Here is a 25,224-nt window from a genome sequence, read left to right as displayed (position 1 = left end):
CTGGTCTGGGTCAGACTCCACTGCTAGGGTACAGTAGGACCCAGTATCCAGCCCCTTAGATCCAACCTAAGGTGGAGGGACGCCAGGTTTCTGGACCCACGATGCCTCCTCTGCTGGGCCCTGGCCACGGGAGAAAGTGGTAGCAAAAGCAAGTCACTGCAGGAGCCCCCAGCTGGGCAGGGCAGCAGGTCCTCTTCCCTACTGCCATCCTCCACCACCGCAGTCCTGTCCGGGTCCACAGCGCCACCTGCTGGCTGTTTGGGGAAGCCAGAAAGCCAGACAAGTGAGACACAGGCAGGGTGGGGAGGGGTGTGCCCAAGCCCCATCAAGACTGGCTGGTACCCTGGGGAGGGGGTGCCAGATGGTCCAGGGACCTCGTTCTCGCCCTGACTTGTTTGGGGGACCTGAGTTTGCACCCCTGGTTCCACAACTGACAGCTGTGTGACCTCAGCCAATTTATGCTCCTCTCTGAGGTTCATCCCAGTCCCAGCACAGTAAGCACGGCTGGCTTCTGGGTAACATGAGGAGGAAGTGGTCACCAGATGGGAAGCCTGTGTCCAGCAGAAGTTGATGGTGCTCGCTGTCCCGGAGAGGTTCACAGGGAGGCAGGCACACAGCATGACGCATCCAGGGGCAGTGACCAGGCCATCTACCAGGTTTAGATGTAGGGAGGAGTAGAGGAGAGGGACAGTGTGAGATTCTGGGTCTCAGCAGACGTCCTTTGCCGGCTTCAAGGTCAACCCAGTCCCTGGCTCCCCGAGGTAATGGTGGAGGCCGTCACCTTCGTGCAGCCTTGCCAGGGGCACCAGAGGGCACTGGCCCTCCTGCCTGATTTCATATTGCCTGGCTGTGACCTACAGGACATTTCTTACTTTAGAACATGCTTTCTTGAGGAGGTGAGGAGGCCTTACAGAAAATCTTCCTTATTATAATCCAGGTCCAAGCTGGACTAAGACATTCAGGGGCCAGGAAAACCCCAAGAGGTCCTGGGAAAGTCTGGACCAGGATCCGGGTACCCTCCATGTCCCTCCCCCTCCATTCCATCTCCAGACTGAAGGGCACAGCAGCCCCATGGGATCCCCACATCTAGCCCCAAAGCCTCACTCCTGAGGAGAGGCTGACTGCCCCATGTGCCCCATCAATCTATAAGTCAGTCTATCCACCTGACTTGTGGTGTTTGCCAATCTGTGGTATAAATGCCTCATCAGGTTGAATTTGGGTCTCTGGGAAGTCCCACAGGACACAGAGCTGGCAAGGGGAGGACAGGAGCCACCATTATGTAGCACTCCACTGACACAGGTGCACCGGACAGGAATGACCTCAACAGTGTGGACAACAATGACAGAGAGCCACTTAACGGGGAGGGGCAGGGGTACTTTATTTTCTTGTTCGTTCATTTATTCGGTGTCAGTACTGCAGCCTTGTGCTTGCTAGACAAGTACCCGCCACTTGAGCCACATCCCCAGCTCTTTTCGTTTTATTTTCAGATGCTAGGGTCTCAGCTCAAGATCCTCCTACCTCCACCTCCTAAGTGACTGGGATTATAGATATACACCACCACACAGCTTGCTTTTGAGATGGGGATCTCACTAACTTTTTGCCCAGGATGGCCTCGGTCCTTGATCCTCATATCTCTGCCTCCAAGTAGCTGGGATTACAGGTGTGAGCCACCATACGTGGCCAGGTAGGAAATATTTAGTAATATAATCTATTGAAAATTCCTGTTGGTGCGTTTAAACCAACTCTTAAAGTTTTGAAAATCTAGCAGTCACTCACAAAACCTGTTGGGCTGGGTCTGGCACCCACCCCAAACAAGATGGCCCATGTAGAGGTGCAGAGTGGCTCCCAGGAGCTGAGGGGGCATTGGAAGCTGCTGGGCTCTCCCAGATGTCTGCTCGGGCAGCTCTGCAGGCCCAGCCACCCAGTGCCCCTCCCGAGGGGCTGATGTTCACAATCCAGAGAGGTGCTGGGAGGAACGGGAGGGAGAACATGAACTCAGGTCTCCGGCAAACCAGGAAGATCGCTGCGACAGACAGAACACCACAGGACTTTACTGCTCACAGCTCCAGAGGCTGGACATCTAAGATCAAGGCGCCTCGGACTCTCTCCTGCCACGAGGGCCCTCGGGTTACAGATGGTGCCTTCCCACTGTGTCCTCGCGCAGTGGCAGAGGCAGGCTCTCTCTCCCAGGCATCCTCCATAGGCACTGATTCCAGTCTTCTGTCCTCGCACACAGTGAACCCAAGACAGAAATCATGGCAACTGCGGTGCCAGGCTTTCAGCAGAGGCAGTCACCTGAGCACAAAAAAGTCAGGACTTAGTGTCCTGGGGCCCCATGCATGGGAAGGAGGCCAGGCCAGCCCTCCCCTGCCTTTGCTTAGCCCCCCCACCCCAGCGTCCTGCATCATCTGGGTTGGATAGGCTCTGCCAGGACCCAAGCACAGAGCAGGTCACACCTGCTTTTCTCTCCACCATCTTCAGGGAACCCCGGCCTCCTGTTATGACTCTGACTGTCCCAGAGAACAGGTGGGCCTCACCACCCTGCCCACGCATGTTGTCCCTCAGTGCTTCCCATGACCTCAGCCTGGATGGCCCTGACCTGCTGGGCAGCCTGGTTCCTGTCCTTGGTGTCCAGCTTTCTGCTTTGCATCCCATACTTGGAGTGAGGGTTAGTCCAGGGAGCTGCAGGCTAAGCACCAAGGGTCCATCTCGGGACACTGGGCACCATCAGCCAGCAGTGACATTGGGTTCTCACTTTGCAGAGATGCTCCTAGGCTGGGAAGCACCTCGCTTGTCCATGATGCCCTCCCTTGCCTGCCAGGCACTGAGCCAGAGCCCCCCAATCTTCCCACTGACCCTCAAAGCAGCTTGGGAGCTGGAGGCTATGCTCCCATTTTACAGATGGGAAGACTGAGGAAGTTGGCGCCAGGCTGCAGGGGCAGAAGAGGGTGGGCTGCGTGTGACTCAGGGTGGCTGCCCCACTCCAGCTCCACTCTGAGCTCAGGCTGTCCTGCTCTAGTTCATGTAGCTTAGAGGACTCCAGGGGCATGGAGCAGCACCTGGGGAGAGCCTCGCACCTCATGTGTTCAGACTGGGCCCTGAAGCCAGGCTCTGGTCCTGCCATCAGCACAGGGACATGGGTCCATCCAACAGGTGGCCAAGATGAATCCATGATCTCACAGAGGACAGCCAAGGTCCACAGAAGGAAGCATAGGCCCAAGACCTCACTGGGGACACATGCCCATGGTGTGTGTCTGTGGACACAAGCACACCTGTACATGCCGTCCCCAGAGCTGTGCCGTCTCTACGACACTGTCCCTGAGAAGGGTGCTGTGGACACTGGAGCCATTGTGACCTCAGGGTGAGGTCAGGGTCAGCCAGGGCAGAGGAGGGACAATGCCCAGAGACAGGGTTGGCCCGCTGGGTATGAGCACAGAGCTGACACTGGGTTCTGTGAGTCCTCCACTCCACGCCCCATCATGGAGGGGCAGCATTCGGAAAGGCCACACAGCCGCACCTCATCCGACAGGACCTCATCGGCCATGTCCCACAACCCCAGGTCAGCTCCGCCCTGGGGACATGAAGGAGCGCAGCCTCCCCATCCCACTGACAGGAAAACTCTCTCTGCAGGGCAGCCAGGGCCCTGCGGGGGGCATCTGGCCCCAGCCTCTGTGCCAAGGAGCGGGGAACCAGCCTGGGAGGGATTGGGGTGGGGTGGAGACTGGACCACAGACTCTTTCCTCGTCCTGCTAGGTGACTTTGACTGCTCATGAAGGGCCAAGATGGATGGTGTGAACGTGTCAGGGAACAGTTGGACAAACAGAGACATGTGTCTGCCTGCTTTTCTGAGCTTTGGCCTTTCTTGGGCAGAATGGAGAGGGATCCACCACGTATTTTCACACAGAGTTGAGGGAACATAGGGAAGTTTCTAGGGCTTCCAGACCTGTGGTCCCCAGCAACCCAGGCAGCCACAGGGCCAGCTTGACCTTCCTCAGCATCCTTGGACCCTCCCGTCTCAGGCGGGTGTCCCCTCCACAGGCAGGTCCTGCTGCGCAGGGAGTCGCCCGCCCAGTGGGTCCAGGTGGGATTCATGGTTGTGATCCGTGTGACTCCTGTAGCCGTCTGTGCTCTCTCGTCCTGGTCCCACATTGCTGTCATTGTCATGGGGCCAGGCTGTCTTCTCAGCCACCGCTCTCCTTGCTTCTAGGCCAAGAAACGCTCCCCCCACAGATGCTTGCTCACAGAGTGTTTGGGTTGTCTTCCTATTTTTAAAACTATGTTTAGTTCTGGAGGGCACAAGGCTGTGAGGCAGGTTTGGGGCAGGCGAGGTGCCTGTGGCCCACACTGTGTCCGGGGAGGCCGGGCTCCTGGCAGGGCCCACCCGGAGTGCTGCTCCTGGAAAGCTGGCTGTCCAGGGACAGGACGGGTCTCTTCCTGGAGGCCAAGGACGAAGGCAGTGTCCAGGAGCAGAAGCGCGTACTGACTGCAGGGAGGTGGAGAGAGCAGGTTGGGGGGTTCCTGGGACTGGCCTGGGCCTGGGCCCCCAGGAGCCGGGAACTCACGGTTCCCTGTCTCTACTACCACCCCCAAGATTGTGAACCCCACGAGGAGGGGCAGTTTGAGGGTGGTTCACTGACAAGCCCCAGGCCAGCTGGGAACGGTGCCTGGCAGGCAGTAGACACAATGCCCACTCCCTGAGTGAATGGAGGCGGAAGGGGACCATTCTGTTCCATGCACTGAGGCTCAGCAGCCATCACAAAATACAGCAGGGGCAGTTCAACCGCCACCCCAACCTTTCCCAGTTCTAGAGGCAGGAAATTCTCAGGGCCCGCTCCTAGAAGGGCACTGATCCCATCCTCACAACCTCGTCTAAACCCAGCCAGCCATCCCAAGGGCCCCACCTCCAAACACACGTAGGGAGTTAAGCTTTCACCTATGGATTGGGGAGGGGACACCATTCAGTCCAGAGATGGTTAGCCACCGCGGCCTCCCCTGCTCTTCTCTGCTCCCAGGACTGTATAGATACTGTCGCCCCAGCTCATCCCAGGACACTGGGAGCTTCCCAAGGCCATGGCTCTCGGGCACGCTAACCCAAGGATGCCCAGATGAGTGCAGAGAGGAGAGGTAGGAGACACGCTCTGGACAGGGCAGCCAGCAGGGGTCATCTGGAACACACCTGGGCAGCAGACTGCTGGGTGGAGGCTGCAGGGTTTAGCACCAGGTCTAGTGAGCGAGTGGGGCTGTCCCCGGGCTGCTTCTGCAGTCAGGAGGGGCTGTGCTGCCATCAGCGTACACTCCAGGCTCTGCTCTAGTGCCAGACACAACCAGCAAGGACATCGAGAGGCCCTGTCTCATGGCTTACACTCCAGGGGAGACAGCCAGCAAACAAGAGGCCTAATACCATCGATTACTCGAGGTTACAAGGCAAAAAGTGACACAGGAAAGTTCAGGAGTGGGGATGTGGGTGAGTGTCAGGTTGCCTTTTCAGACAAGATCACCAAGAAGATGACAACTGCGCAAAGACCTGGAGATGAGGGACTGAGCCAAGCACTATGGGAGGAAGCACGTCCCCAGACTGAAGGAGCAGCCAGTGCAGATGTCCTGAGGTTGAAGTACGCCTGGCAGGTTTAAGGAGCAGCCCCAGCTCAAGCTCACTAGACTGGGGTAGAATAAGCCAGGTGGGGATGGGGGCAATGAGAGCCGAGAGAATCATTTCACCAGTGAAAGACATTTTTAGCTATTACAAATCAAGCCACTGTTAAACAGTTGTGTAGGGACTTCTGTGTGACTATAAGTAAATGCCTGAGTCCTGAGTGTTTAACTTTGTCCAACGACTTTCCAAAGGGGCCTGGCCGACAGTGCGTGAAGTTCTGGCTCTCTGCAATCTCACCAGGATTTGGTGTTTTCAGTTTTGCTGATTGCAGCCGAGCTGGTGGGTGTGCGGTAATACTTCTCATGGTTTTAATGACTTCCATCCTGACAAATAACGCTGACCCCTTTTTCTGTGGTTTTTGCCTTCTGATCATGGACTTGGGTGGATGGCCGAAAAATCTTTTGCCTTTATTTTGTTCTGCTTATGATTTTGGTTTGGTTTGGTTTGGCTCTGAGTGTTCTCTGCATATGCTAGATAGAATCCTTTATCAGATATGCAATTTAAAATATCACCTCCAGCCAGGCACGGTGGCTCACTTCTGTAATCCCAGCTACTCAGGAAGCAGAGATCAGGAGGATCGTAGTTGAGGCCAGCCCTGGGCAAAGAGTTCAAGAGACCCCATCTCAAAAAACCCTTCACAAAGATAGGGCTGGTGGAGTGGCTCAAGTGGAAGAGCACCTGCCTAGGAAGTGTGAGGTCCTGAGTTCAAATCCCAGTACTGTCAAAAATTTAAAAATAAATAAAAATATTGCCTCCACATCTTCTCATCTTTTCATTTTCCCTGGATACCTTTTGAAAAGTGGGAGTTCTTAATTTTTATTAAATCAAGTTTGTTAGTTTTTCCTTTCTGGGAAGTGTTTTCGGTGTCACATCTAAGAAATCTTTGTGTCACTCAAGGTCATGAAGATTTTTCTCCTGTTTCCTTCTAGAGGCTTCAGACTTTGGGGTTAGCCCTATGCTCTATTTTCAGTTAATTTTGCCTGTGTTACAAAGCGTAGGCCGGGGACTGGAGCACATGGATGCACAATTGTAGCAAGATGGCTGGATTGGGTTGAATTATTGAACGCTTTGCGCCTTTTTCAAAACTCAGTGGTCTAACGTGTGGGGTTTTCAGGACAGCGTGCATGCTCTGCTCCCTCTACCCCCATCTCAGAGCATAAATGCCACACCATCTTGGTTACTGTAGCGCTAGAACGAGTCTTGGAATTGGTCGTAGTCTTGGAATCAGCCCCCAGTTTTTCCTTCTTCATCACAGGAAAAATACTTATTTCCATGTAAATTTTAGAAACTGTTTGTTACTACAAAAAAAAATACTTCCAGGATTTTAGTTAGAATTGCACTGAATATTTATATAAATTCAGAGAAAATTGGCATCCGAATGATATTGACCCTCCTAAGTCATGAACCCAGAATCACCACTGTCTCACCCACACCAACCTAATCCGTGAACGTGATGTGCCTCGCCATTTGCTAAACCCTTCTTGATTTCTTTCATCGATATTTTTTTTTGGTGGCGCTGGGGTTGGAACTCAGAGCATCCCGCTGGCTAGGCAGCTGCTCTACCATTTGACCCAGGCCTCCAGCCCTGGTTACCTCAGAAGCACTCTTTGCTCAGGCAGGCCTAAACCTTGACCTTCCTACTTCACACGTCTCACCATCCCTGAAATGACAGGTACCTGCCAGGCTCTCGTGTCATGTACATGACAGGTTCACCCAGGCTGACCTGGAACCATGATCCTCCTGATTTCTGCCTCTCAAGTAGCTTGGGATGACAGGTGTACCACTGCACACAGCTATTGGTAGAGATTGGGTCTTGCAAACTTTTTTGCTTAGACTGGCCTCAGACCTCGAGCCTCCCAATCTCAGCCTCCCAAGTAACTAAGATTACAGGCATGTGCCACCAGCACCCAACTCTTTCATCAATATTTTATCGTTTATAGCATACAAATCTTGCAATAGATTTCTACCTAAATATCTCATACTGTCACCCATGGTAGCCTGTTGCTGGTATATAGAAATGTGTGTGTATACTGATGAATTCTGCAAACTCTCTGAAGTTTTGGGCCTACTATCTTTTTTATAGATCTTTTTTATAGATGCCTCCGAGTTTTCTGCTTAGATAGAAAGAGCTCGTTTCTTCCTTCTCAGCCTGTCTGCCTTTTTTCTCTGCTGTGACTTTTTACATTGGCTTAGCCAACAGCACAGGGGGTGTTAGGAGTGGCAAGCACACACATCCTTCCTCACGGCTTATCAGTGGGGAGGACATTGTGTCCTTCACCACCACGTATGAGATTAGCTGTAGGGTTTGGTAGATGCCCTTTCCCAGGTTGAGGGGCTCCTTTCATTTGTTTTGTTTTGGTTTTGCAGTCCTAGGGCTTGAACTCAGGGCCTACACCTCGAGTCACTCCACCAGCCCTTTTTTGTAAGGAGTTTTTCGAGATAGGATCTCATGAACTATTTGCCTGGGTTGGCTTCAAACTGAGATCGTCCTGAGTAGCTGGGATTACAGGCGTGAGCCACCAGCACCCTGCTCTTTCATTCGTTTTTGTTGTGATGAAGTATTGGATTTTGTCTGCGCCTGTTAAGATGATCACAGGATTTCCTCATTACAATCTGGTGACGTACACTGATTTTCAGAAGGCCAACCAGCCTTGCATTCCCCGGAAAAGCCCACTTGGAGGCGGTGGCCGTGTGTTTCTACGTATTTGGTTGAGAGAGTTCGTGTTGGGCTGGGTTGAAGGTCATCGCGGACACCTGCCTAGCATGTGCGTGGCCCTGGCTCAGTCCACAGCACCACGAAAAGAAAAAGAAAAGTTTGTTGATGAAGGAGAGAAGGGTACTAGGCTGCACTTTCTTTCCTTGTGGTACCGTTGTGTGGCTGGGTTTCATAGCGGTGAGTGGGGTGTGCTTCTTCCTCTCCAGCTTTTTTGGGATATCAGCGTCACTTCTTCCCCAATTCTTGCTCAAGTTAATGAGCCGGCCAGCCCCTCAGCTTTCCTTGTGGGATTGTTTTCAACTGTAAGTCAATTTTTGTAATAGACTTAGCACTGCTCTTGATATTTAGTTCTCAGGTGAGGTTTGGTTTTTGATGACATGAAGGAATTTGTCCATTTTGTTTAAGGTATAAAGTTTTTCCTGTGAATGTCTGTAGGACCTGTACTGATGTACCACTCTTGTTTTTATTTTAGTAATTTGTGTCTTCTCTTTTTTTGCCTCATTATATTCTGCCAGAGGTTTATCAGAGAACTACCTTTTGGGTTCAGCAGTTTTCTTTATTTTTCTGTTTTCTGTTTTATTGATTTCTGCTAAATGTTTTACTCTTTTCTTTCCCTGGTTTAATTTGCCTTTCTTTTAATTCTAACAGGGAATCCTAGATCACCCACTTCAGGTTTTGTTCTTTTTAATTCATGTGTACAATACAATACATTTCCTTTCCAGGCATTTTGATAGGTTGTGTCTTCATTTTCATCCCATTTGAAGCACTTTTTACTTTCTCTTTTGCTTTCTTCTTGACATATGGGTTAAGAAGATGTGTTATTTAGTTTCCAGTCCTTGGGAACTTTCTACCTATCTGAAATTTAATTTCCAATTAAATTCCACGTAGTTGGGAGCCATGGCTTAGTTTATTTGAATCCTTTTTAACTTGTTGGGACTCTTTGCTTTTTGCCTGTCTTGGTAAGTGTGTCACACATATTCTCCCACTGGGCAGGTTCTTTAGTGACCATTGGGTCCATTGGTACAGAGTGCTGTCCAGTCTTCCACATCCGTACCAATTATCAATTCTATCGATTATTGATAAGCTGTGACGTGGATTGTCTGTTTCTCCTTTACTTCTGTCTTCTTTCCTGTATGTACTTGGGAGTTCTCACAGAGTGCACGAGCATTGATAACCACAGGATAGACGGCTCCCTTACCATTCTGAACGATTTTTTCCCTGTCATGTTATTTATCCAAAAATAAGCTTTGTTTGATGCTAGCATCCCAACTGCTCTTGCTTTACATCGACTTTAGTATGGCATATCCTTTTCCAGCCTCTTGTTGTCTGTTAGACTTCAAGCACATTTCTGTTTGTTATTGACGTTTTGTTTTGGTTTTTGAGACAAAGTCTTACTTTGTAGGCCAGGATAGCATTGAACTGGAGATCCTGCTGCCTCAGCCTTCTGAGTTCTGGGATTATAGGCGTGCACCACCATGCCTAGCAAGCATGTAGTTCTTAAAGGCAACATCGACTTGGGTCTCCAATTTAATATGGCTATTGATACAATTTGGTCTTAATCTATTTTTGTTGGATTTTATGTTTTTGATTTTGTGTTGTTTTATTTCTTAGTCGTTCCCTTAGGGTTTAGAGTGTATGAGGTCAGCTTGTCTCAGTCTACCTGCAAGTCACATCATCCTTGAGTAAAAGAACCTTAAACATTTTATTTCGGTTTCTCCCTGGCCTCCTGCTGTTGCATATTTTCTTTCTCTATTTATAAAGCCACAATACGTTCATCTACTTTGAATTTTAAAAACATTTTCAATCTACCTGCATATTTTCCAATTTCTCTGTTCCTTTGTGTGGTTCCATACGTCCACTGGTGTCTTTCTGCTTTCAAAGATTTCATCTAACACTGTTTGTAGAGCAGGTCTGTGTTTTGTGTGTATAAAAAACTTTATTTCACCTGCAGCTTTTAAACATATTTTCTCTGGGTTTAGAGTTCCAGTTTGACAGGTTGTTAGGATGTTCCCCCATTTCTGTGCATTAAAACATTGACCCATTGTCTTCTGGCTTTCGTTGTTTCTAACAAGAATGTGCCTCCCCACACACACACCTTAGGCTTTTTTTTTTTTTTTTAGATTTTCTCTTATCGTAGGTTTTAGGCAATTTTACTTTGATACAATTTTGGGTCATTTTCCTCGTGTTTCTTTTGCTTGGAATTCATTGAGTTATCTGGATGTGTGGATTTTTGGCTTTCATCTTATTTGGAAAATGTTCAGATATAATGTCTGTCCTGGTCCCTCCTCCTGTGGGGACTCACACACTCAATGCTGTTTGACGTCCCTCAGCTCACTGAAGCTCTGTCCCCTGTTTTCTATTTGCATTTCATTTGTGGATGGTTTCTATCGCTCTTTGAGTTTATCAATCTTTTCCTGCACAGCGTCCAGCCTGCTGTTGAAGCCATCCGTGGTGGTGTGAATGTGAGGTGAGGCTTTCAGCTGATTTATCTTTTCAGTGGCTCTCCTCAGCGTATTTCTGTTTTACTCCACCACTGGAACACAAAGAATGTGGTTCCACTATCCAACGTCCTCGTCTACTACGGCTGTCATTTCTATGTTGGTTTTGAACTGCTGATTCTTCTCCTTATTACAGGTCACATTTTCTTTCTTTGTTGCATGTCCAGTAAGTTTTATGTAGACAACAGACATTGTGAGTTTTACTTTCTAGGCCTTGTATATTCCTGTACTCTTTAAATAATCTTGAGTGTTGTTCTGGCACATAGATTATTGGAAACAGTTTGGTCCTGTTGAGGCTTGATTTAGAGCTTTGATAGGGAGGGTGAGACCTTCCTTGTTTGGGGCTGATGTTCCCCTACTGACGTAATGCCCTTTAGAGGACACTACTTAATGCCTTAAGGACTGATGGAAGAAAGGATCTATTCCTGTCCTGCCTGATCTCCAAGGATTGCCCCCGGTGCTCCTTCTGTGTGGTTCTTTTCCCACATGCACTGAGCACAGGTGAAGGGGCTAGAATACAACTCTGCCTGCAGATCTCCAGAACTCTCTCCCTCCCTGGGCATGTCTCCCCTGTTCTCTTCCCTGCAAACTTCCTTCCAGTTCCTCATCTCATGGAGGCAGTAAGTTCCCCCTCCCTGCACTGGAAACTGGAGTGACCCAGCAGCCTGCATGGCAGCACGAGGCTCACCCTGTCGGTTTCTGATCTCTCAGGGATCACTGTGCTCCACTGCTGTTGTCTGATGTTTGTCTGATAGCCATGATTTTATACATTTTTTCTAATTTTTGACTTGTTTAAGGCAGGAGGTGAACCTATTCCTGGTTGCTCCGTTGTGGCTGGAAGCATTGGTGTCATATGTTACTTTCAAGACTTTGGGTTTTCCTCTGAGTGACATGGGGACCCATGGGAGGAGTCTGAGTTACTTGACCGGATGTGCATCTCTTGTGCAGTGGGACAATTGAGTGGAGAGAACATTGAGAGATGAGCTACTTTGTACAGTGCCACGTCACTTTCCCAGCAAATCTTTATTCACTGATGTGCCCCAGGTACAGCCTAGAACAGGAGGCACTCAGAAGTAAGGACTGAGCATGAGCAGCAGATGAGGTCATGATATGGGGGAGCAGAGGCCTGGAAAGAGTCCAGGGCAACCAGGCATGGGCAGCACCCCCAAAGCAAGGATGTATTCTCTAGTTGACCCTTTGTGGCAACTAAGGGATCCTTTCTTTCCCCATGTTCAGAGAGGGAAGGAGGAAGAGGAAGGGAGAGCACACCAGCTTGAAAGGCCCTTACCTTCTCCCTCACTCCTGCTCCACCCGCTGTAGCACCTCAGAAAGTCAGCAAGACCATCTGGGCAGCCGGAGTGTCCCCTGTGCTGTCCTAAAGAACCTGGCCATCCAAGTCAGCGCGAGAGCCAGAGCTGGCGATGTGGCACCCTAGCACTGTCATGTCCCACCAGTGTGTCTGTCACCACTACCTGTCAGGAAGCCAGGCCCCACCAGGCCCACAGGCTATGCTGTCAACTCAATAATGTCCTGAGGCCTCAAGTGCCTGCTCTCCTCCCAGGATTTAGCCAGGCCATTGAATGGAAGGGTGGCCATATGGAAGGACATTATCTAGCCAGGCTGTGCCACCATCCCCCATGCATGGAGTTGAACCCACACAAGTGTACAGATGCTTACACCTAGGACCCTTTTCCATTTCAGAAACTCCTCCCATGTCTCCACAACCATGAAGGATCCAGCACGCATGACGAAGGCACTTGAGGACTGTGCCCACAGGGACAGACCTGTACAACCCACCACCATCCTGCTCTGCAAGTCCAAGAGCAGCCAGGCTGCTCTGGTGCCCAAGGACCACAAGGTGTTCATGGAGGAGGCCTACAATGCGGGTGATCACCAACCCTGGGACTCAGCCAGGGAAAAGGGTGGGGATTCTCCAGGGGGGGTCAGGTTCCAACAGATCCCACCATGTCCCTCCACCCAAAGCAGTCAGAAGAGTTAGGGCTAGAGAAAGTCCCTCTCCGGGACCTTGTTGATGGCAAGGGGTATCACGGATGAAGTTTTCAGCAGAGGGATCTGCACAGCCCCCTTGGCTTACCATGCCCCAAAAATGCCCCATCTCTCAGCCCATGCCCCACTCTCCTCCTATACACTCTCAACACCTCAAAACCTCAGCTTAGGCCTGGTCCCCTCTCTCTGAAATGCTTTCTCCTTCATTCCAACACCAATGAATGTTAGATGACTAAATGGACTGTGGAAGTATCAAAGAATGAGTGGATGGAGCAATAGAGGGATAGATGAATGAATTTATGAAGAGATGGATAAGTAGATGGATGGATCAATTTCTATCTGCATAACAGTGGTGGATGGATGGGTAGCTGAATATAAAGTAGACAGGTGGGTAGATAACTTGGATTGGTGGACAAATAGACAGATATGAGTGTGTGGGTGGGTGGATGATGGATGACGAATAGATGGGCAGATGAAAAGTTATTGGTCAATGAATGGACGGAAATGTAAATAGCTGAGGAAGGAAAATACTCGTGTGTATCTCTGCTTTATCCCATCTTGAGCCCAAAAGCACCGTTTAGACAGTGAGGAAGCCCAAGACTGTCCAATGTGTCCAGTCCTCCAGCCCTCATTTTCAGTTCACTCCTTCATATTCCCAGACCTTACCTCCCCCCGCCCACGCAGCCCTGCTGCCGCAGCGTGACCTCCCTGTGGCTCACCTACACTCACACCCTTCTTGTCAACTTCAGCCATCTGCTACAAGATGCTCCGAGACGTGAGCAGCTCGGACTCCCTGCACCTGAAGTACATCATCAAGAAGATCAAGAAAATGGCTCAGGGGTCCCCCAACCTGGTGATGGAAACCATTCACGACTACTTGAAAAACAACCCAGAGGTGGGGCTTCTTGGGGCCCTGGGGGCAGGCACGGGAGCAGAGGGAAGAGCAGGTGTGCTCAAATGCTGGGTTCCACATAGAGCAGCTGCATAATTTGGGGCAAGTCTCAATCTCTTCATGTGCCAGTGAGGTGGGTGAAGAGGGGAGAAAGTGAACCAGCTTGTGCCAGCCACCCCCAGAACACTCATGAGGGCAGAGGCTACTGTCCTCCCAGGTGGGGAAACATGGAAGGGATTCATGTAGTCACAGAACAGTAAGCAACAGAAATGGGTATGCAGGTAGGTGGATACATGGATGGATAGATGGATGGATGGGTGGGTGGATGGATGGATGAATGGGTAGGTGGATGAGTGGGTGGATGGATAGATAGGTGGGTGGATGGGTGGATGGCGGTGGATGGATGGATGGATGGATGGGTGGGTAGGTGGATAGGTGGATGCGTGGGTGGGTAAATGGATGCATGGGTGGATGGCGGTGGATGGATGGATGGGTTGGTGGATGGATGGATGGGTTGGTGGATGGATGGACGGGTAGGTGGATGAGTGGGTAGATGGATGGGTGGGTGGATGAGTGGGTGAATGGGTGGGTGGATGAGTGGGTGGATGGATGGGTGGATGAGTGGGTGAATGGGTGGGTGGATGGGTGGATGGCGGTGGATGGATGGATGGGTTGGTGGATGGATGGATGGGTTGGTGGATGGATGGACGGGTAGGTGGATGAGTGGGTGAATGGGTGGGTGGATGGGTGGATGGCGGTGGATGGATGGATGGATGGATGGGTGGGTAGGTGGATAGGTGGATGCATGGGTGGGTAGATGGATGCATGGGTGGATGGCGGTGGATGGATGGATGGGTTGGTGGATGGATGGATGGGTTGGTGGATGGATGGACGAGTAGGTGGATGAGTGGGTGGATGGATGGGTGGGTGGATGAGTGGGTGAATGGGTGGGTGGATGGGTGGATGGGTGGATGGCGGTGGATGGATGGATGGGTTGGTGGATGGATGGACGGGTAGGTGGATGAGTGGGTGGATGGATGGGTGGGTGGATGAGTGGGTGAATGGGTGGGTGGATGAGTGGGTGAATGGGTGGGTGGATGGGTGGATGGCGGTGGATGGATGGATGGATGGATGGGTAGGTGGATAGGTGGATGCGTGGGTGGGTAGATGGATGCATGGGTGGATGGCGGTGGATGGATAGATGGGTTGGTGGATGGATGGATGGGTTGGTGGATGGATGGACGGGTAGGTGGATGAGTGGGTGAATGGGTGGGTGGATGGATGGGTAGGTGTGTGGATGGATGGGAAGGTCTGCCTAAACTTTAATGACTGAGTGAATTGAATGTATAACCTGATTTTGAAGATGAAGTTTTCTTAAATCCCATAGCAGCTCCCAGAAGTGAGGGGCACACTTTTGTTCCTCTCGGGTCTGCAGCACCTGGTGCAAGACCTGCACAATAGCGCTTTCTAACAGGTTATGGAGTGAATGGCAGTGCAGCTCCTCGTGCTCCTTCCCTCTGGCCTCCCTGTACCCCTCCCGTCAATGCTCCTGCTGCCATCTCCTGCACCATCAGACCCAGTGGTCCCAGCATCACCTCTGCTGTCCACAGATCTCCAACCGGCACAAGTTCCGGCTGTTCCAGGTCCTGGAGACCGTCATTGGAGCCAGTGACTTCCTGGAGGAGACCTGGGAGAGACACTTCTTGCAGCTAGCCTTGGAGAATATGACCAAGTCCACGGTGGGCCTCCCCTCTCCCCACACACGGATCAATCCCCCGAGGGTTTTGGAGGTGCAGGTGGCTTTCCAAGGGTCCAAATGATTGGGCTGCCAGGTCTTTGGATCTACCAGGCAATTTCTATCCATTCCTTGTGTTCTTGAAATCATCCCTGCAGGGCAATTCTGGGCTAAGGCCACGGGAATCATATGTGCAGTCAAACATCTGGCTGCAGCCCCACCCTCACCCAGGAACTCCCTTCCTGAAATGGGTTTTGGGATCCCCCATCCACCACCTTCTTCACCATGCCTGCTCAGCTGCCCACACAGCAGCCTCCGGAAGGCTCTGAGTCAGCCCTCACTCAGCCACTATCTCCCAGTTCCTGCCCAATGAGCATCTGCAGGCTTGGACCTGAATTGCCTCAGCTGCCTCCAATCTGACCAGCCATCTCCATGATGGCCTTCAGGGGCCTGGGGACAGGTTTTATACAGACCCAGTGTCCCAGGCAGCCCTATGGTGGACTTTTCAATATACCCAGGACAAGTGGTAGACAGAGAACAGTGACCATCACCAAGGCCCCACCCAGTCTAAGCCCTGGCCCTCCGCCAGCTCATTTCGCCTCTTGTTGTGTTGGGAGACACAGAAGGCTAACACCAAGGGAGAAAGGGTTAATACAGTTCCCCTGCCAGGAATGTGGGCACAGCATACCACACAGGGCCATAAGAAGCTGGTCCCTCGCAGGGGCAGGAGGCAGACAGAGGGACACTGATATGGGAAGTAATTAAGCAGAGATGTCCCCCAGGACATGGGGTGCTCAGGGCCTGTAGTTGGGGAATATAATAAATAAAATTGCGATTGAATATTCATGCATCTGCCAGGATATGCACAACTCTGACTCTTTGGCTCTTTCATCCAGCCCTGTGTTCATCAGAGGTACAGAGAGGTTGTCAGGAATAACAGGTGTCAAACAGCCAGGCAGAGACTCAAGACCTGCTTCACACACCCTCCCAGCAGGTGTTGTGGCCCCACTGTACAAAAGGAGAGACCAGGGCTGAGAGTTGGGGGAACTTGCAGCAGTGTTAGCCCAGCTGGTACACAGCAGGTGTGACCAGCTCCCTATCCCCGCAGAAAGTCTGAGAATCCTGGGTGAGTGACAGAGGAAGATGGGAGACAAGGGTCCACCTTGTTTCTTTTCCTTTTTCTTTTGTGGTGCTGGGATTTGAACTCAGGGCCTCACACATGCTAAGCAGACACTCTGTCACTTGAGCTATTCTGCCAGTCCTCTTTTCCTTTTTAAATTCTCTTATTTACTTATTATCTCACCATTGCAAAGTATATCAGGTCCATTTAAGATGTGCAGGACAGACTGGCAGTGTGGCTCAGGCAGCAGAGTGCCTGTTTTGCAAGCACAAAGTCCTGAGTTCAAACCTCAGTCGCCTTCTCCCCCCAACCCCCAGTAAAAAGATGTGCATTTTACAGACCTATAACAATAGAGTGCTGTAGGGGGAGAAGGAGCAATGACCCAGAAGTGAGGACTGTAGGGCAGCCGTGGGGTCGAGCTCTGGCTTCAGCCTGCCTGAAGTGGACAAGACCCCCTCCTGGGACCATCCTCCAAGTAGCTGTTTTCCCAGTTGCGTTGAATTGTGGGGTTGTGTGGTTTCATCCCTCCAGTGTCCAGAGCTCTGTCCAGGGTAGCCATCCATCCAGGTTAGTGGTTGATGGAGGCTCCAAGCCCATACTGGGATGAGAGGATTTATGCCTCCAAAGAGGTAAGCCCACTGCCCTCTGCCCTCTGCCCCCAACCAGGGCAGCATTCCTCCCAGGCTCTGAGGATTTGTAGGGAAGACCCTGATCCACGGCCTGGACCACAGGGACCCCCTCCTATAGCCATGTTAGGAGGGCCTGTCTTTGGAAGCAAGTGCCATCTGAGCTCACAGGCCAGCCTTCTGGGCTCTGAGTCTCGCCTGCCTGCTCCAGAGACTGGACTGCAGAGTCCTGCTGGGGTGGGGAGGGGGCGGTGTGGAAATAGGTTAGATGCCTGTGACACAGGGCCACTCCAGACACCACGCCGCCCTTCTTCCCAGCCCCTGAACTGCCACCCCAGGTCCAGAGATTGTGGAGGGGGACTTCCGTTCTTCCCTCTGGTGAGATGGCGCAGGGCAGGAAGCAGCTGTCAGTTCCGATCCCTCACCTGTCTGCTTCCAGCTTTTGGAATATGATTGCTAGTGTCCCTTTTTGAAATGTAGTTTTTGGCAAACTTTTTTTTTTGAAAGAGTAAAATCACATTCAAGGCAACATCTTAGCAAGAAGCCCTCATAAGAGCTGGGTGCAGTGGCTCACACCTGTAATCCCAGCTAGTTGGGATGCAGAGATTGGGAGGATCACAGTTCAAGGCCATCTGAAGCAAAAACTTAGTGATGCCCCCATCTCAACAAATAAGCTGTCATGGTGATAAACGCCATCATCCCAGCTATGCCAGAGGCCATGGGTAGAAGGAGGGTGACAGTCCGAGGCTAGCCCCAGGCAAAAACTCAAGACCCTACCTGAAAAATAACTAGAGCAAAAAAGGCTGGAGGCATGGCTCAAGTGTACAGCACCCGCCTAGCAAGTACAAGGCCCTGAGTTCAAGCCCTTGTGTTGAGAGTGGTATGCTGATTTCATAGGATGATCAAACTCCATCTCAGGGAAAGCCTCGGACACCATCACCTCCAGACACCACCAAACACAAGCAGTGCCCTGCTGCTGTGCCTGCCTCCCACCCACAGCCACCTGAGCAGGAAAGGGCACAATTCCCCACTGAAGCAAGATCTGAGGGAACACCAGCCTGCTTGCTGAGAAAAGGGCGTGAAGACGCAGCCAGGCTCCAGGCCACAGGGCTCTAATCTGCCTGGAGATGCCACTTATAGGCTGGGCAGGTCCGGCCAGGGCCAGCAAGGCCAGGGATTGCTCCGCTGAGCTCTGCCCTGGAGCCCCTGCCACACCGGCTCTCCAGGCAGACAGCTCTGGGCAGGAGCATGACCTCTGGTTCACAATTCATGGTGACAAAGAATTAGTCCTTAGCTGCCCAGAGGTCAGCACAAAGACAAGTGATGTCAGCCAGAGGCTTCCTTCCAGATAGTGTCCTGAGCACAGGCCTCGGTGTGAGCCTCCAGTGGACTCAGATTTGGATAGACAAGGTGACACAGAGAATGGCTGCAGGTGGGGGCACCGGCTGAGCCAGGGCTGCAAAGTAGGGATGACAATGGTACATTCTGGGACTGTAAGAAACCATGAGCATCAGGAACCCCACACAGCGTATCTCAGGCTCCCTGGGCCTCAGTTTTCCTTCCGAAGAAATGGGTTGATAATAGCTTCCCCGCCTCTCAAACCAGACCAAACGTGTGGAAACGCCCAGCTCTGTGCAAGCCTGCGCTTACTTCCGGCTTCTCTGCCTCTCTGTCCCTGCCTGCCCCCACCCCACCCCACCCCACCCCACCCCAGGAGCTGGAGGACATGTACCAGGACGCAGCCAGTAATGTGCTAGTGGCCATCTGTCGGCACTCGTGGCAGGTGGTGGCCCAGCATCTGGAGACAGAGTTCCTGACTGGGGTCTTCCCACACCGCAGCCGACTCTATGTGATGGGTGTCCTGGCCTCTCGGGGTACTGCCATGGGAGTGGCAGGGGGCAGGTCACAGAGAGGGACCCAAGAGGCCCTGTGGGGCCCCGGCATTGGCCAGGGCCACCTGTGGGCTGTGCAGGAGGTTTGTGTGGTGGCCACAGGGTACAGTCCCAAGGCTCCACGGCCCCCCACCCCTCAGCAGGCTGGGCCACCCCCAGGACCTCCCCACAGGACAGAGTCATCAGTCCGTTGTTGGCATTGGGCTTGGACAGAACCAAGACCCTGTGAGGCTGCCTCACTGGCCTGGCCCCCACATATAGTGACTGCTGCATGTGCCCCCTCCTTCGGCCACACGAGGCAGGCGCACATGAGGAGACGAGCTCAGAGAGGCAGCACGAAGGGCTAGAGTCACCCGCAGCCCTCCCGGCCTGCAGTATCCACCCCAAGCTGCCTCTACTCTCTTTTATTCACTTGTTCCCCCACTCACAAGTGTGTGCTACCCAGCTCGGGGGAGCACTGGGCTAGGACAGGGCAGATGGAGAACCCAGGGAGGGGAGTGACTGATATACCTGGAGGCCATCAGGAAGGCTTCCTGGAGGAGGAAGCCTAAGTGAGCACCATCCAGGCAGGGCCTTAGGAGAAGCCAGTCAGCAGCCAGCAAGGTCAGACAGGAGAGGAAGGAGGCTGCCTAGGCCCTGCTGGCGAGTTTGCACTCGAGCCTTGGTCACCCCTGGAATCGGCCTTTCTCTGTGGTGGAACTTCCAAAATTCCAGCCTCACAAAGCACTCCCACTCTCAAGGGGACCCCAGCACATCCCAAAGGGCCACGCTCAGAGGAGCTCTTCCACTCACCCCTGGTAGAGCCCAAGGCCCAGAGAAGGAGCACAGCCTGCTTGAGGTCACACAGCAGGCAGGCAGGGTCACAGTTCCAGCCTGGCTCTCCGAACCCTTCACCCAATGCTGGCTCTTGTTCCTCCTGATCCTCTGGAGCCAAGCAGAGGCAGGATGGTGTCACCTGACTGGCCAGGGTCTGAGGGACGGGCCAGGTAGCATCAAACCTGGCTCTGTAGCCCATCTCCGTTTCCCACAGAAGAGCTTCTCAATGAGGAAGACAGGGCACACTGGGAACACCTGCTGGCCCAGGTAGGAAGGGAACCTGGGCTTCTGGGGCCTTCTGGGGGACCCTGCTTCTGCCCTGAGAGTGGGTGGGAGAAGGAGGGAGGAGCGGGGGAGGGAAGGGGACAAAGGAGGAGCAGTGTGGGAGACCAGATCTCCAATTTACAAATGGGTAAATGACATGGGAGGGGAGGTGACTTGACCACCTGTCAGAGGTGGGATTTGAACCTTGGACTCTAGATGTCTGGCACAGAGCATGTGTCCAATGCAAATGGGCTTTTCTCATCCATCCTGGGAGCTGGATCCACAGCTGGGGGACCAGAAAGGATTCAGAGGCCAGAGCTGAGACAGGGAAGGAAGGAAGCAGGCTGAGGTGGACTGAAGCAGTGTCACATCTCTGAGCTTCACCAGAGTGAGGGGCATACGAGGCTGAGCAGGTCATAGGTTCAAGTCCAAGGTCAACCAGTCATGGCAGTGTGGACTCATCTGGTAAGTGGGGGTGAGGTCTGCTGCTCAGCGCTGGTGTGAAGCCTGCTCGGAGCTGTTCATCGCTTTCACCTTAACCATGGAGCCACAGAGCAGCAGCAGAGTGCAGGTAACTGACTGGGTGACTGACTAGCACCGTGGACAGAGTCAGGACCTCTAAGACGCGCCAGCAATTAGCCAACTGGTCTGACTGACAACCTTTCAAACGCAGATAGGGCATTTGCCAGGCTGGTCATATACCAAGTTCCAGTAAATGCAGAAGGACTGAAACCAGACAGAGCACATTCTCTGACCAAAACATAACATAGAGGTCGACATTAAAATCTGTCTGGAGAAATCCCAAGTGCACAGAAATTAAACAGCATGCTTCTAAATAGCCCAGGGCCAAAGAACAAATCAGAAGGAAAATTTTAAAATCCTTTAAGTGAATGACAATGAAACACAACACCTGTGAGATACAGCTTAGAAGGAAATTTACATTTCAATGCCTTAGAAGAGGAGAAAAGTATAAAATAATTTATTAAGACTTCATCTTAAGAAGCTGCCAAAAAGAGTGGATTAAACCCAAAATAGGTGGAAGGAAGGCAATAGCAAAATCTAGGGCCCAATCAAAGAAATAAAAATGGAACAGACAATAGAGAACAAATAAAACCAAAAGTAAGTTATCAAAAAAGTCCAATAAAATGATAAGCCCTCCCTACACTGATGAAGAGAAAAATACAAAACGCCAATTTCAGAGAAGAATAAAAACATTACATATCCTTTAATATTAAAGGATGACAATGAAAGATTCCAATAAACAGTGCAAATTACCCCGAAAAACACAGATTGCCAAACTAACATGAAAAGCAAAGTGTCTTAGTCCTAGGTCTGTTAAAGAAAATGGAAACACAATTGCAAATCTTCTTGTCCCCAAGCCAGGGCCGTTTTGTCCTCTGTGTGGCGTGCTAGTCACTGAAATGACAAATTTTGCAAAAGACGGTTTACTCACAGGTGGCCTATCGTGGAGAGGAGAGCGAGAATGAAGTCCTCCTCCCTGAGGATGGGGTGAGGGGACATTTGGGGCTGAGGCTGGAGAAAGGTGACTGGGTCACTTCATTATTGCATCATGACGCACAGGTCCATGGGTTGTCTGTACTCAGCTGACAGCCAGTGAAGCCTGGGGGTCTGTTCAGGAACTAAGAACGGATTTCTTCAGGCTTTCCCTCAGCTTCTTTTCCCAAAGAAAACTCGCAGCCCAGAGGCCTCACTGCTGATTCCATCAACTTGTGAAGGAAGAAATAATACTAGCACACAAATTCTCTCAAGAAAACAGGAAGAAGCAGTACATCCCAGGTCATTTTGTGAGGCCAGCACACAGATACCAAAAGCAAAGACACTGTAAGAAAAGAGAACTACAGACCAACCTCTTTCAAGTAGACGCAAAAACCTTCAACAAAATACTAACAAACTGAAAAAAGGCACCACCATCAAGCAGGGTTTATCTGAGGATGCAAGGTCAGTTTAACATTTGAAAAGCAATAAATGTAACTCAACTCATTCACAGATTAAAGCAGAAAAGTAATGGTCATATGCATGGAAAATGATAAAGAGAAATATTGAATTTGATAAAATATAATACTTATCCATGTTCAAATGTTCTCAACAAACCAGGGGGTAGGAAGAAATGGACCCAGTCTGACAAAGCAAATCTAAACCTAAGATATCACACTGACTAATAACAGACCCACTTTCCCACTAAGTCAGGAATAAGGCAAAGACACCCAGTCTCCACTTCCTGGCAGCACTGCACTGAAGTTGCTGGCCAATGCAATAGGGGAAGAAAAAGAAGAAAAAATACATACTGCACCTGAGAAAGTAAAACCGCCTTGTACACATAGGAACCTAAAAATACAAAGGCTAGAACTGATCGCTCCTAACAGATGAATTTAACAACATCTTAGGACACAGACCAACACACAAAAATCATTTGAATTTCTGTTCAATTGGAAAACGAAATGTTTAAATGACATCCAAAAGACTCGGAGATAAATGTAACAAAATAAGTCCAAGATCTTGACAAAGGATTGCAAAGAGAATTTTGTTGTTGTCGTGGCAGTTCCCTGGTTTGAATTCAGAGCCTCAAGCTCGCTCGGCAGGTGCTCTACCACTTAAGCCATTCCCACTCCCCCAGCCCTTTTTGCTTTATTTTTCAGGCAGGGTCTCATGCTTTTTGCCCAAATGGTCTGGACTTTTATCCTCCACTTGACACTTTCCTATAACTGGGATGACAAGCACAAACCACCGCACCCAGCTTTTTTTTTCAGATGGAGTCTTGCTAACTTTTTGCCTGGGCTGGTTTTGAACCATGAGCCTCCCAATCTCCACCTCCCAAGTAGCTGGGATTACAGGTGTGAGCCACCATACTGCAAGGGCAATGGCTCCATGGTGCACTCCCTCTGGAAAATTGACGTTTTATCCTAAAGGTAAGCATGTGCCTTATTAATTCTGTTTCTAGGAATTGTACCCAAGAGCTGTGGAACACAGTCACTCCTACAAGAAGTAGCCTGAAGCTACTGTAGCCTCAAGCTAAAAACAACTGGGGCAGGTAGAGACCTGAATCTCACAACCTAGGCATCCATCTTGGGAAACCAGAGAAAACCAAACCAAGCAGAAGGAGCGAAATACTAAAACTTAGCACAGGAGGAGTGAACTCCTGATGCAAGCAGGATCTCAAAAATATTGTGCTGAGAGAAAAAATACAAGACAGACCAAAGCACACGCTGTGGAATTCTAAGAATACACAATTCCAAAAGAGGCAAAACTGATCTATACGAATGAATCGGGCGGAGGTTAAGTAGGAAGGTGCGTGAGGGAGCTCTCTGGATGGTGGCAAATGCCTTGTATCTTGATGGCCTGGAAATTACATGGTTCTCAAATCCATTTAGCTAGGCACTAAAGATTCCTACATTTCACTGTAGATTAAGTATGCCTCACTTTTTTTAATATTAACATTAATTGCAAAATTTGGGACAGGCATGCTTCAAAATTCAGAATATTTCAATTTTTTTAAAGTAAAATAGTGCCCACTCTGTATCCCGTGGTCACCCTGAGCAGATGCAGAATCCAATGTGTTCCTATCTCTCCTACAGTAACATATGAGCACCCGCACTAAGCCCCAGCCCCAGATACGCCGTGTTGATTTGGGCTTTTACCACCCAGAAATCTGACTGCAGAGCTATGGGGAGAAATAGCTAATTTTCTAAGTTTTGGAATTCACATTGCAGACAAGGGGCACTGTTTGAGGGACGGGAGCCCCTGCTTCTTCTGGAGAACCTGGGGTCTTCCCAGTTCTCAAAGTCCTATGGGGATTCTGCAGACACCTGTCCTGCAGGTGAGGGCGCCACCCAGGGCCTGCTGCACCCCAGGGTCCAGCAAGTGGACCAGGACTGGGGCACACCCTGGGTAGACAAGCTCCTGCAGGGAGGGCACGAACAGTCCCACCTGCAGGGGGTGCTCTAAACCTGTCTTCTGCCTAACAATGCATTCATTCCTCAGGCTCAGTCTTGCAAATTTAGTATTTCTTTAGGGTAATTTCCTAAAATTTGAGTTGTTTGGGGAAATGTAACTGGAGACTTTAAATGCTATTGCTCAAACCTCCAAAAAAAAAAACAGATCCAATCGCGATCCCACCAAAGAACAGTTCCTTGCTGTTAGAGCCCTGCTGTTCTGAGAGCTGCAGAGTCAGGCAATGCCGTATTGTACAAACACCACAGGACACTTACACACACACACACACCTAGACGTCCAGGCCTATGGCTGGACATGGCCTCTTGATGCAGTCAGGACACAGTCAGAACAAGATATACGAGGCTGCTGCCAGCTAACATGGCAGACTGCCTGCAGTGCACTGCTTTTATAAGTAGTACACGCTAAATTAGTGAAATGCATGGTAAATGCACGAACTGTAACAGCCATTCACCATTGTGCTTCCTCCAGTGTTGCCACAAACAGCTACGACATCACGGGCAGTCAGAATTCCCAGCTCCGTGATGACATCATGGTCTGTGTATTCAGTGTTTTACTTTCTTGCAAATGTCAGCCCAAGTGACAAACGCACTTTCAAAGCTCTGTTCCTTAAATATGAACAAAGTTGAGCCCATACCATGGTATCTTCATGGTGTGTGTCCCTTTGTCACTTTTAAATGGATCGTTTGCCTTTTTCTTATTGGTTTAAAAGTGTTATTTTTTGCTGTCACCCTTGGCTATAGGTGACAGCAAAACAAAACTGCTGCATCTTTCAACTTGATTTTTGGTGGTTTTGCTTAACAAACTTAAGTGTTTAACATCATGTATGTCAATATTTTCTTTTAATATTTTGGGGTTTCTAATCACACTTAGAAGGGGTATCCCCCACACCAGAAGAATCTTAGGAAGGAAAACCTTGGATTTGTTGAGTCATAGAATCTGGGAATATTGGAAATGAAAGAATTTTGTAGTCGTCGGCACAAAATCCTCTTCAGATCAGAACTTTCAGAAGCCTGTATTTGAGAGGATGAATCAT

At 50.6% G+C, this 25,224-nt stretch overlaps 1 protein-coding gene across 1 annotated transcript in view; it reads left to right on the top strand.

Annotated features, from left to right (window-relative positions):
• Nucleotides 1–3,479: 3,479 nt before the first annotated feature.
• The window catches only part of LOC109681795 (maestro heat-like repeat family member 5), a 58,683-nt gene continuing 36,938 nt past the window's right edge, over nucleotides 3,480–25,224 (top strand). The window contains exons 1-6 of the mRNA XM_074066998.1: nucleotides 3,480–3,559; nucleotides 12,569–12,753; nucleotides 13,624–13,769; nucleotides 15,377–15,505; nucleotides 18,962–19,121; nucleotides 20,170–20,222. Coding sequence (XP_073923099.1) covers nucleotides 3,480–3,559; nucleotides 12,569–12,753; nucleotides 13,624–13,769; nucleotides 15,377–15,505; nucleotides 18,962–19,121; nucleotides 20,170–20,222 — 753 coding nt within the window. The remainder of the gene's footprint in view (nucleotides 3,560–12,568; nucleotides 12,754–13,623; nucleotides 13,770–15,376; nucleotides 15,506–18,961; nucleotides 19,122–20,169; nucleotides 20,223–25,224) is intronic.

The sequence above is a fragment of the Castor canadensis genome, chromosome 3 (assembly GCF_047511655.1).
Source record: "Castor canadensis chromosome 3, mCasCan1.hap1v2, whole genome shotgun sequence".
NCBI classification, from domain to species: Eukaryota; Metazoa; Chordata; class Mammalia; order Rodentia; family Castoridae; genus Castor; species Castor canadensis.
The sequence above is the reverse complement of the archived record's forward strand: the minus strand, read 5'-3'. Positions and strand labels throughout refer to the sequence as shown.